Below are 13670 nucleotides of genomic sequence, written 5' to 3'. Positions count from 1 at the left end.
GACACCTTATGGGCTATTTTGTAATTTCTAAAAAGTACATTCTTGAACAACAGAATTTCAAATATTTTTGTCGCTTCCCTAATTATTTTCATGATTTAATAATAAATTGCAAATTCATAGTTGATAGTCAAATATATTTTGAATATGTTTGTTTGAAAAAAAATTACAAATAAATAAAAACTTATATAATTTTAAATAGTATATTTATAAATATACCCCAACATTTTTAATATTTACACGTTTCTCTCAAACTCCCTTGTCCCCATTTTTACAACATGTCGTTTTCCCTTGTTCGTGCTACATAGCTTAGAAGCTGTTGCAAACACCAGGACTCCTTCAATTATAAGAGTCTAAACACAATTCATAGTCGCTCAAGAAGAATACAAATAAATAAATAAATAAATAATAATAATAATAATAATAATAATAATAATAATAATAATAATAATAATAATAATAATAATAATAATAATAATAATAATAATAATAATAATAATAATAATAATAATAATAATAATAATAATAATAATAATAATAATAATAATAATAATTATAATAATAATAATAATAATAATAATAATAATAATAATAATAATAATAATAATAATAATAATAATAATAATAATAATAATAATAATAATAATAATAATAAATAAATTCTCCTTCGACCTTACACCCGGTGATAAACATCGGGTGTGTCTTCTACTGTCAAGTGTCCTTTTTTGTAGATATAATTCCCTACAGATTAATCCTAGTAAGGACATATATTATAAAATAGGGTAAATTACACACACCCCCTGAGGTAAGCTTAAATAACTGTAAGGTCCCTGTGGTATCGATAATTACACTCAGCCCCCTGAAACGTAGTCGGAAACTCTAATGGGATAATGAATTGGATACGTTATTCCGATAGGGTTCTAACGGACTATTGATTTCAGAAAGTGGTGGAGACAAGAAAGAGCTATGGGTGATTTAAGAAATGTTCGGGAATGTTTGGGGAGCCATGTTACCCCATAGCTCTTTGTTGTCTTCACCACTTTCTGAAACCAATAGTCCGTTAGAACCCTATCGGAATAACGTATCCAATTCATTGTCCCATTAGAGTTTCTGACTACGTTTCAGGGGGCTAAGTGTAATTATCGATACCACAGGGACCTTACAGTTATTTAAGCTTACCTCAGGGGGGTGTGTGTAATTTACCCTATAAAATATAAAACACACGTGGCAGGCTGGCAGCAGAAGACCTACCCGATATATATCACCGAAAGTAGGATCAAAGAAGTCTACGCTACCAGCTGATACGATGACATAATTTTTGTTTGGAAGGAATTGTTGTAAGCTAAATGAACAAATAATAATAGAAAAAAGACCTGAGAATTCTTATAGTGCAGGCCTGCTTCATTCCTCATCCAAAATCTTAAATAACTAATTAATATTCTAAAGTCAATAACTTGCAACTGTTTCAAACCCCAAAGGTTAAAAGAACAACTCCAATACTTCATCAAAATTGAATTATCAAATCAAATATTTATTGATATTTAAGATAATATTTTAACATTATCTACTTTGATATCATGTTAAATGATCATTTCAACTAAAAGTTTAAATTTTTAGTAAAATGTATTATTTAATGCTAATATGTCCAATACGCCCCCTAAAATGCAGACGAGTTACATTTGAAACCCTGCACTTGAAATATTTGAAATGAGTGGCGTTGAAATTCAAACTCAAGACCTTTTCATTTGGCTGACTCTGATACCATGATAAAAATAATAAGAATGAATTTGTGTGAATTTATTTCGAGATCACAAAAATTTATATATAGGTACATACAAGAACATATTCTAGGAAGGATATTGACCACAATACTCTATGCTACAATCAATAATGTAAATTACAAGGCAAATACACAACAATTAATATATATGCATATCACTGCTCAAATCGTGAGATTTGTTCTAACAATTATCAAATTAGTTATCAATTGGAAGTTTTTAGGTAGTTTATTTGTAATTGCCTTCTGTCATGTTTTAATTGCACGTGAGCTGATTGTTTTTTGTGGAAGATCATAATACTTACGCATTTTGATACTCCCATTGACGCAGAACGGAAGTACAGTAAAGAATTAATTTCTACGAATTAATCTTATATAACACGATAATTCAGGAATCCACCAGATAATTGAGAGAAAATTCAGAAATTTTATTGATTGATTAAAGATGCTTAAAAATAAAACCTAGAGCAACTATTTATACTAAAAAAACAAAAAACCCTAATCAAACTAGGAAAACGAGAAAATTACCAAAAAAGGCAAAAAAAAAAAAAAAACTCCTAAACCTAGTAGAATACCAAAAATTGGAAACTTCACAACTTGCGGATTTCAAATCCGAGTTTTCTAGAATTAATTATGAATTATTTAATTTTTTTCTAAAATAGTAAAAACGCCGTTTTGAAGGCCTAAATGACCTCGAAATGCCAAAATCCATCGCACTTCACTGCGTAGTGGTGAGTTTAGCTCCCCTCGTCGTTCCGATTCGGAAAAACTTGGCCCCACACAATTCTGCCTCCGCCACCTCTGTATCACCCATTGAAGAAGAACTTTCTAGTTTTTGAGTATAAAAAATATGGTTTATCTGTTTGATAATCCATTTAATTCTTCTATTGGAGTTACTCTAATATGTCTCAACAACTTATCAAGTCATACAATTTATTGACACAAACAAAAAAAAAAAAAAAACAAAAAAAAAGTCCTGCAATTAAGCGTACCTGTTTAGTACTTCGTTAGCTGTGTTATGTTTGTGGATTAAGCCTTGAGGTGTAAATTAGAACGTAATTATTGAATTATGCCACTTTGATTCAAATATTTCTGATTCAGACTAATTCTTTTCATTTCGAATTACGAAGTTTTGATTTACGGTTACCCCAACTGTTTTTGGAACATAACTGGAATACATGTTAGATTTCCACTTTTGATCCGAATTTAATTTTCTAAAACATTTTCTACGGTGTTAATTCTCGTACAATTGCAGACCGATTTGAAAAATTATTGAACTAAACAAATATATAAAAAAATTAAAAAAATAATTAATCGTGACGATCTAATCAAACAAACGAGAGCTTAAACAAAATTCTCTTTTTTTTTTGTCCTTCTCCTAATCTTATATATAAAAGAAAGAAACGCTAGGGCAACCCTTAGAAACCCTAATGTCATATTTGTAAACTTTTTTCAATTTTTATCAAATTTTTATCTCCTTAATATTATTTTAAATATTATTTTTGAATTTTATCATATTTGTATCCCCTAAATATTATTTTAAATATTATTTTTTATTTTTATCAGATTTTTGTCTCATAAATATTATTTTTTATTTTTATCAAATTTTTATCTCCTAAATATTATTATAAATAATATTTTTTTAATTTTATCAAATTTATATCTCCTAAGTCCTAACTATAATTTTAAATATAATTTTCACCTTTTAACAGATTTTTATCTCCTAAATATTATTTTTGAATTTTATCAAATTTATATCTCCTAAATAATATTTTAAATATTTTTTTCGAGTTTTATCATGTTTTTATTAGTTTTTTATCTCCTAAATATTATTTTTCGTTTTTTATCAGATTATTGTCTCCTAAATATTATTTTCGATTTTTATCAAATTTTTATCTCCTAAATATTATTTTAAATAATAATTTTAATTTTAATCATATTTTATCTCCTAAATATTATTCTAATTATAAAAGAAAGAAACGCTAGGGCAACCCTTAGAAACCCTAATGTCATATTTGTAAATTTTTTTCAATTTTTATCAAATTTTTATCTCATTAATATTATTTTAAATATTATTTTTGAATTTTATTATATTTGTATCCCCTAAATATTATTTTAAATATTATTTTTTATTTTTATCAGATTTTTGTCTCCTAAATATTATTTTTTATTTTTATCAAATTTTTATATCCTAAATATTATTATAAATAATATTTTTTTAATTTTATCAAATTTATATCTCCTAAGTCCTAACTATAATTTTAAATATAATTTTCAACTTTTAGCAGATTTTTATCTCCTAAATATTATTTTCGAATTTTATCAAATTTATATCTCCTAAATAATATTTTAAATATTTTTTTCGAGATTTATCATGTTTTTATTAGTTTTTTTATCTCCTAAATATTATTTTCGTTTTTTATCAGATTATTGTCTCCTAAATATTATTTTCGATTTTTATCAAATTTTTATCTCCTAAATATTATTTTAAATAATAATTTTAATTTTAATCATATTTTATCTCCTAAATATTATTCTAATTATTATTTTCATATTTTATCAACTTTTATCTCATTAACATTATTTGAAATATTATTTTCGATTTTTTATCAAATTTTTATCTCCTAACTATTATTTTAAATTTTATTTTCGATTTTTATCTCCTAAATATTATTTTTGGATTTTTTTATCAAATTTTTTCCTCCTAAATATTATTTTATATATTATTATCGATTTTCATCAAATTCTCCTAGATATCTTATATATAAAAGAAAGAGACGCTAGGGCAACCCTTAGAAACCCTAATGTCATATTTGTAATTTTTTTTCAATTTTTATCAAATTTTTATCTCTTTAATATTATTTTAAATATTATTTTTGAATTTTATCATATTTGTATCCCCTAAATATTATTTTAAATATTATTTTTTATTTTTATCATATTTTTGTCTCCTAAATATTATTTTTTATTTTTATCAAATTTTTATCTCCTAAATATTATTATAAATAATATTTTTTTAATTTTATCAAATTTATATCTCCTAAGTCCTAACTATAATTTTAAATATAATTTTCAACTTTTAGCGGATTTTTATCTCCTAAATATTATTTTCGAATTTTATCAAATTTATATCTCCTAAATAATATTTTAAATATTTTTTTCGAGTTTTATCATGTTTTTATTAGTTTTTTATCTCCTAAATATTATTTTCATTGTTTATCAGATTATTGTCTCCTAAATATTATTTTCGATTTTTATCAAATTTTTATCTCCTAAATATTATTTTAAATAATAATTTTAATTTTAATCATATTTTATCTCCTAAATATTATTCTAATTATTATTTTCATATTTTATCAACTTTTATCTCATTAACATTATTTGAAATATTATTTTCGATTTTTTATCAAATGTTTATCTCCTAACTATTATTTTAAATTTTATTTTTGATTTTTATCTCCTAAATATTATTTTTTGATTTTTTTATCAAATTTTTATCTCCGAAATATTATTTTAAATATTATTATCGATTTTCATCAAATTCTCCTAGATATTATTTATAATAATCTGATTTTCGATTTTTACAGAAAGGGTAAATAAATCTGATTTTCATCCCTAGCGGATTTTGTGACATCGTTTTCCAGAATGTCTGCAACATTTGAATTTTATTTCTTCCCTACCTAAGGCTTCTTCTTTTGGTAACCCGACTTTAGATTTTGTTTCTTATCTTCTTCTTCATCCTATTGCATGTGTGGCAATTAGTTTACATCTTTTTCCATCATGGCTTATAGGTAATTTCATTTTGTTAAATTATGTGTTTCATTAATTTATACCAAAGTTTTCAAATTTTATGTATAACAATTATTTCATTTTATATGTTATTGGACATGTTATTGAAAGGGATGATTTGAGAAAATTAACCAAAAATGGGCGGAGCCACAAGCTATTGGAAGTCGACCTTCAAGACTTATTGTTTGTATGCGATATTTAATTTATTGTTTATATTTATTTTTGTTTCTTAATTTCCAATTGTTAACTCCAGTGGCAAAACAACCTTAAAATGAGGCAGTGGAGAAGGGCTTAGTTCCGATGCAAGATGTATAGATGGCCTTTTACGATGGTATGTTGTCGATAGTTTAGTTTTGATTATGTTAACTTAGTTATTAGATCTAATTACTTTTAAGCTCAACATGGAAGACATAATTGATGATTTTTTTCCTGGTTCAAATTTTCAATCTACTGGTATTAGCTGATTCAATTCATTTGGAAAATTATTCAACAGTAAAGTTATGTCCTTTTTTTTTGTGTGTGTAGTATACTTAATAATGTTCCAGTATAATAGAATTTTGATCATACGATACATCAAACGTTTGTTTATATTCTTACAACATCAAAAGAATGCAATTTGTTGTCCCGTGCATCGCACGGGTACAATTACTAGTTAAAATTAACGCACGATGTTATGATTGAAACTCACATTGTCATATAGACTAGTCTTGCCAATTAGTTTATTCATCTTTGACAAGATCCACACCTATTAATTCTCTTACCTAGAGAGTGTGACTCACAAATTCCTTAATAAAAAGTCATTATCTGATTTAAAAAAAAAAAGTCAATTTCAATGTTGTTTTAGGTTGTTACGCGTATATATTAAGAAAATTAATAAATATGTATACGGGTTATTAACAAAACACATAGAAAATCATTAAAATATTGCTTCTCAACTAATTCTGTTTTAATTAATTAAAAATGATAAAAGGGAAATATTGAAGACAATGAAATTAAAACATTATTATAATTCTAAAGTGAAAATTGGAAGAAAAAAAATCTCCGAAACGACAAATTGAAGTGTTTAGAGATACCATTTTAAGGGCCAATTTGTAATCGGTATTTGTTTAATAATAATTGTGGCGTTTCCACGAAAAGTGTAATTGTCCCTAATTTTGTACAATGTTTTAATTAAAATTATTATAGAACACTTGAGCAACTAAGAGGAAACTTAATAAATATATATATAATTATCCCTAGTTTTGAAGACTAAGTGATTGCTAATTATAACAAGAGAAGGGACACCAGCTCTATATAAACTGTTCAAACAACAAGATAACATTCAACACAATCCATAATTCTTAATTATTACAACTTATTTTTTTTGCACATACAAGAATGGGGTTGAAGCATTTTTTTACCCTCATTTGCATACTCAATCTCCATCTCGTACACACATTTGCAAATGATAGCACCAACACAAGCACCTTAGAGACATACATAATCCATGTCGATGTAAACCTCGGGTTTTTCGCTCGATTCAAAAATTTGGAAAGCTGGTACACCTCATTCTTGCCAACATCAATCTCAAACGGCCAAAGAAGAATCGTCTACTCCTACCGCAACGTGTTCAAAGGCTTCGCCGCAAGATTATCGGCTGACGAAGTCAAAGCCATGGAGAGCAACCCGGGCTTCATCTCGGCCGAGCCAGAAAGGAAATTGGACATGCACACAACACATTCCCCAAACTTCTTGGGCTTGAACCAAAACATGGGCTTTTGGCAAGGCTCAAACTATGGTAAGGGTGTTATCATAGGGGTCTTGGACTCGGGGATTTTTCCGAGCCACCCCTCGTTCAGCGACGAGGGGATGCCGCCCCCTCCCGCCAAGTGGAAGGGGAAGTGCGAGTTCAATCCAACCGTGTGCAATAACAAGATTATCGGCGCTAGGTACTTAAACTTTTTTGACGGTAGCCCATTGGACGACGGCGGCCACGGGACCCACACGGCGAGCACCGCCGCTGGAAGCTTTGTGGCGAGCGCTAACGTGTTCGGCAACGCCAACGGCACGGCCTCCGGCATCGCCCCTTTGGCCCACCTAGCCATCTACAAAGTGTGTTCATCCATTTGTTTAGAAAGCAACATACTTGCCGCGATGGATGCTGCTATCGAAGATGGAGTGGATATACTTTCCCTCTCTCTCGGAGGGCCTTCACGCGATTTTTACCTAGATAGCATTGCATTAGGCGCATTTAGCGCCATGAAGAAGGGCATATTAGTCAGTTGTTCAGCGGGGAACAGTGGCCCGTTCAACTTCTCAATGGAGAACGAAGCTCCGTGGATTCTTACAGTCGGCGCTAGTACTATCGACAGAAAGATAAGGGCGACAGCCTTGCTCGGAAACAACATAAGTGTTGATGGTGAAACGCTTTTTCAACCGTCGGATTTTCCATCGACGTTATTTCCTCTCGTTTATGCCGGATCCCTCAACACTAGCGATCCACATATTCAATATTGTACTCGTGCATCGTTGAACAAAACCGATCTCCGGGGGATGATAGTGGTTTGCGAAATGGGCTTGGGGGATGGAGTTTCAAAAGGAGTAGAGGTGAAGAATGCCGGTGGGGCCGCCATGATTCTGGTGAATCATTGGCTTTACGCAAACATGACCTTATCGTACGCCCACGTTCTTCCAACCACACACGTAGGTTACGTCGATGGACTAAAGATCAAGACCTACATAAACTCAACAACCACACCAATGGCAGCAATATTGTTCAAGGGTACTATAATCGGCGATGATCGGGCTCCCGTAGTTGCGGCCTTTTCTTCCAGGGGGCCCAACATTGCAAGCCCCGGCATCCTAAAACCCGACATTATAGGTCCTGGAGTTAACATTCTTGCAGCTTGGCCAGTCTCAATCGAGAACAACACCAACACGAACGCCACATTCAATATCATCTCCGGCACCTCAATGTCGTGCCCGCATCTGAGTGGCGTAGCGGCGTTGCTCAAAAGCGCGCACCCTGATTGGTCGCCCGCGGCTATAAAATCCGCAATCATGACCACGGCCGACGTTGTGAACCTAGCCCAAAATCCGATCGAGGACGAGAGGTTCGTTCCAGCGGCCCTATTTGCCACAGGCTCGGGCCATGTGAACCCATCTCGGGCCAACGATCCGGGCCTCATTTACGACCTCAAATCAGAAGATTACTTCCCTTACCTATGCGGATTGAACTACACGAACCTACAGGTCAGCATTATTATGCAAAAGAAAGTGGATTGCTCGGTGGAAGCGAGAATATCAGAGGCGCAGCTCAACTACCCGTCGTTTGCCATCACTTTCGGCCCCTTGCAGCCGATTACTCAGACGTACACGAGGACCGTCACGAATGTCGGCGAGCCTGTTTCGTCTTACGTTGTCGAGATTGTCCCGCCGCCTGGGATTGGTGTTGTCGTCGAGCCCACTAGCCTCGACTTCACCGAGGCGAACCCGATATTGCAGTATCAAGTGACATTCACCAGACTGGGCTCGACCACCAACAATGCAGGTTACATTCAAGGTTACCTGAAATGGAATTCCGGCGCCAAGTACTCCGTTAGGACTCCGATTGCCGTTATATTGCGATGATTATGGAACCTTTACACTATGCCATCTTATTACTTATAAAAAAAAAGCTGAATAAGTATATATATATATATATATATATATATATATATATATATATATATATATATATATTATATATATATATATCGTCATTTTTTCTTGTTGTGAGAGCCATTTAGCCGTTATACTGCGGTGAAAAAGAATCTGAAATCAAAGCATCTCTTGAATTAAACATTTTGAATGAGCTTTAGTATATATGCCTTAGAATATATAAATCAATATTAGTGATCTTAGTTGTCTTTTTATCAGGAACTGAAAATAATTGAAGAAGAAAAAAACAACATTAATGATACACTAATTAATTAGTAATGGCTTGCCGATAGTATGGTCGACGACCCGTGGTGACCCGACCAGACCCGTTTCTTTCGGATACGGTTTACGTTTTGATTTGAAAATCCAAAGGCCACAGGCCCAACACTCCTTTTACCAATGTTTTAAAACCGGTCACGAAATTGACCCAAACAAGCTATTGAGTCACGGTTGAACTTACTCAATTAGGGTCCAACTGGATTTTTCATTTTTTATTTTATAAATATTTATACATAAATATATAGTAAATAAAATATATTTTCTTTTATACACATTGACTCACTACTCATTTCTAATTAAAATGTAAATTAAACTTATTTTTCTTTTACACAAACAACGTATCAACAAACGCATATAACATCGAATCATTTCAAATATAATATATATTATAATAAAATATAACATGTCTACCAATTTCAAAAAAAAAATATTCTTATTTTTTCAATAGGAAGTAGGTCGTTTTGGTTATTTTATTTGTTTATGTTAAAGAAAAAAAAAAAACAGCCAATTTTCATCGGATTCTGATATTATGGTCCAATTAGTCAAACTGGACCGTCAAAACAAGATAGCCCGTCATGGATTCGAGACATCAATAGGGAATTGAGAAACTAGTAACTATCCTCATTTTCTTACAAAATGAAAGAAATCGGTCAAACCGCATCGAACAAGGCAATGGTTCTGGTTTAACCGGTTCACAAGGCCGATCCGATTCAGGTTTAATTTCAAAACAGTGATTTTTACTCTTCCTGAAAACTGTCTATACTCTATAATGTATATACCATCTCTGTTTTAGTTCAAAATAAATTACCTACTATTTATTAAGAGTTAAATCTAATTATAACAATTTAATTTTATATATCAAAAAATATAGTAACACTTGAAATATAGTAACACTTGGAGTTGAATTTACAAATAACTAACTTATATTATTTCATTTTTTTGAAATAATTATGTAAGAGTACCAAGTTACTTGTTGGGCGAAAACCTACACGCAAGTGCACGTATCGTACAAGTAATATAGTGGACTAAAAGTCCGGATATCGAACCCACAGGGAATATTTAATTATCTAATCCTAGACGCTAAATTCTACCAATTATTATCAAGCCCACCCTACACAGTCGAATTTTAGAGAGAATTAACTAAATTAAATTAAAAGGCAAATTAAAACGACAAAGCAAGAAAGCAAATTAAACACGAAGATTTATCAGAGTAAACGAGCCTAGGATTTTATTCTTCCCCCTATGTGATTATTACTCCCCCAATTCCCTCAATTATGCAAGCAATTAACCCGGATTATTAACCTGAGATGCTAAAATAATCATAACCCGCTTCCGCGTGTATTACGATTCTAATACTCTAGATTCAATTACTATATTCCTATGCAATTAATTCTAGAACACAGCATATAAGCACAAATCTCAATAATGGCTACCTACGAGATTAACTATATTCCTATGTTAATACAAAGGCTCTTCTACCACAGTTCTAACTATTAACCCTATCTTCCGATTCATGCGATTAACAATAACATAAAAGCGCATAAAGTGATCAAGTTCATGCACTTAATAAAACAAGTAGAAGAAATAATCCGGAATTAAAACTTGCATAAAATCATAGAATTGGGTTCATAAATCCCACATAGGGTTCCAAATAAAATCCTAGAAATAAGTAATTTAGCTACTCATGATTAAAGCAAAAACGCAAGTAAAATAAGTCATAAACGATAAATCTATGCGTAGAGTCTTCGAATTCTTCGTCTTCGTTATTGCTTTGTTGCTCTCCAAATTGCGTTAAAAAGATCCCCAATTGTGTGCTTGGTTTGGTCTTATATAGGGTGAAGAACTTGGGGAAGAAGGAAGTTTCCTTGTGCAATTAAAATCCCTTTACTGCGCTGTTTCGGGGTCTCGGACGGCCGTCCCATAATTTGAACTAAAACTCGGACGGCCGTCCGAGCTTTAAATCTCCAAATTTTGGTTTTTTTTACTTTTGGCCCATATTTTCTCCACAATTGCAGTTTTGACCCCATACTTTTCCAATTCTTCAATTTGTACCTAAAATACAATAAATCAACTTTTTAAGCACCAATTATCATTAAAACACACCAAAAGCTCCAATTAAAAGGTACAATTAAGTGTATAAATATACACTTAACACACCCCCAAACTTGAACTTTTGCTTGTTCTCAAGCAAAATCTACCAATAAGCAAATAACACAACTATTACTCTCGTCACATAGATCAATGATCAACTTCACGTTTTCAGAACTTGTAATTATAATGACAATTCTTAGGCATTCGCAAGCTCAAAATTCAACAACACTTAGTCACTCACCATTACCAAAAACCACAATTCATGCAATTGCTTCAAGCATCCAATATTTGCAAATTAAAGATAGAAAGAATTTATACTTACATGCATATGCTTGACTCCAAATACTCACCAAATTATTCTACTCTACTAATATCGAACATTAAGCTATTGGGATCATTGGGGCTTTGTGGCTTCCAATCGTTAGGCTCTTTGGTTCGAGGTAGGAAATATGGGTATATGTGGCTATTTTTCTTGAATTTAGGTGATTACGCCAAAATTTGAAAGATAGGCGTTTGAAACAATGAATTCACCTCTACGGACTTTAATAAACTCGATTCTCAAAAGTTCAAAAGTCTCCACTTTTGCTCTTGAGCCAATGGATTGAGTTTTCAAAAATAATTCAACAACTAGTCCTTATTTCTCCCTTCTAGTCTCTTCTTCTTCTTCTTCTTTCTTTTTTTTTTTTTTTTTTTTTTTTTTTTTTTTTTTTTATATATATATATATAGAAGCAATTAGATATATATATATATATATATATATATATATATATGAAGATGCACTAATATATCTATTGTTATTATTATTATTGGTTTTTTTTTTTTTTTTTTTTTCGAAGAAGAAGGACTTTATAAAAAATTTCGACTGAACTTCAAGGGTTAATTTTTCAAGAATCTCCACCTATTCTACCTTACACATTGGCTAAAAGAAAGAACACCTTTTCTCCGAGGCTCATAACAAGGTTCTAAGGATAATTTTGATAAAAAGGTCGGCTTGAAAGGCTCAAACGGTTCAAAGAAGGCCCAAATCATATCCCAAATCACTCACTACTCAATACTTCGTATCATAAATTTCCTAAGGTGAGTCTTAAAACCGAACAAAGCATGATCTAGCACAAATTAATTCCAAATTTAGAATACAAAACATTCAACAAAAGCAATGCACAAAATGTGATTCCTAGCAATAATTCGCTTCTAAGTCCCGTTGAATCGAAAGCTAAACAAACATCAAATCCTTATCACATAAAACAAGCAATTTCATCATCAAACATTGATCATCTCTCATCATCATAAATCATAGATGCATTCGACTCAAGCAATTTTTTTTTTTTTTTTTTTTTTATATTCCGGAAAAACGAGAAAAGCAATAAAACAAATAAAACCTACTGCATGCAAACTAAAGCAGATAAGCACAAAAACATGTTTTTCACCCCCAAACTTAAAATTTTCGTTGCCCTCAACGAAATTAGCACAAAGTTTAAGGATAGAAAACACCTGATTTAGTCGGAGTCGATGTGATCGCGGTGCTCCTCCCTCCTTCTCTCATGCTCATCCTCATCGGAAAGCTCGGGCACGGGCTCAAGAATGGGTGCCGGTAAAGGTGCTGGCTCGATGCACTCCGGCGTGCCTTGAAAGATGAGATTTTGAAGAAGTTGGTTCGATTCTCTAGCCTCCCTGTCAATACCAACACAAAATAAGAATCGGAGAGTGTGTGAGTGAATTATGTGTGTGGAATCGAAGAATTTTTGGAAGAGAAATTCTTAAAATTCGAAAATTCGTGTGTGGGAGTTAGAAAGAAGGAAAGAGGAGGGTTTAAGAAATAATGGGGGAGAAAATATAATTTTCGGAAATTTAAACGCTCCCTTATAGCCTCGGACGGCCGTGCGAGATTTTAGGCATAAATCCGCACGGCCGCACCAATTTGCCAATTTGGACAGTAGCTCCTCTTAATTTCGGACGGCCGTGCGAGGTTTTAGGTATAAATCCGCACGGCCGCACCAATGTGTGTTTTTGTCCAGTAGCTGCTCCAAAATCTCACACGGCCGCGTGAGATTCATGCCG

General features: G+C 31.7%; 1 protein-coding gene across 1 annotated transcript; it reads left to right on the top strand.

The window, feature by feature from the left end:
* The first annotated feature begins 6840 nt into the window (after positions 1–6840).
* On the top strand, positions 6841–9212 carry LOC105956209 (subtilisin-like protease). Its single transcript, XM_012980052.2, has one exon. It carries the CDS (start codon positions 6941–6943, stop codon positions 9170–9172), a length of 2232 nt encoding a protein of 743 aa, XP_012835506.1. The 5' UTR covers positions 6841–6940; the 3' UTR covers positions 9173–9212.
* The last annotated feature ends 4458 nt before the right edge of the window (positions 9213–13670 follow it).

Source organism: Erythranthe guttata, chromosome 1 (genome assembly GCF_056151865.1).
Source record: "Erythranthe guttata isolate IM_541 chromosome 1, IM_541, whole genome shotgun sequence".
Lineage (NCBI taxonomy): Eukaryota > Viridiplantae > Streptophyta > Magnoliopsida > Lamiales > Phrymaceae > Erythranthe > Erythranthe guttata.
This window is presented reverse-complemented; position numbering and strand designations above follow the sequence as displayed.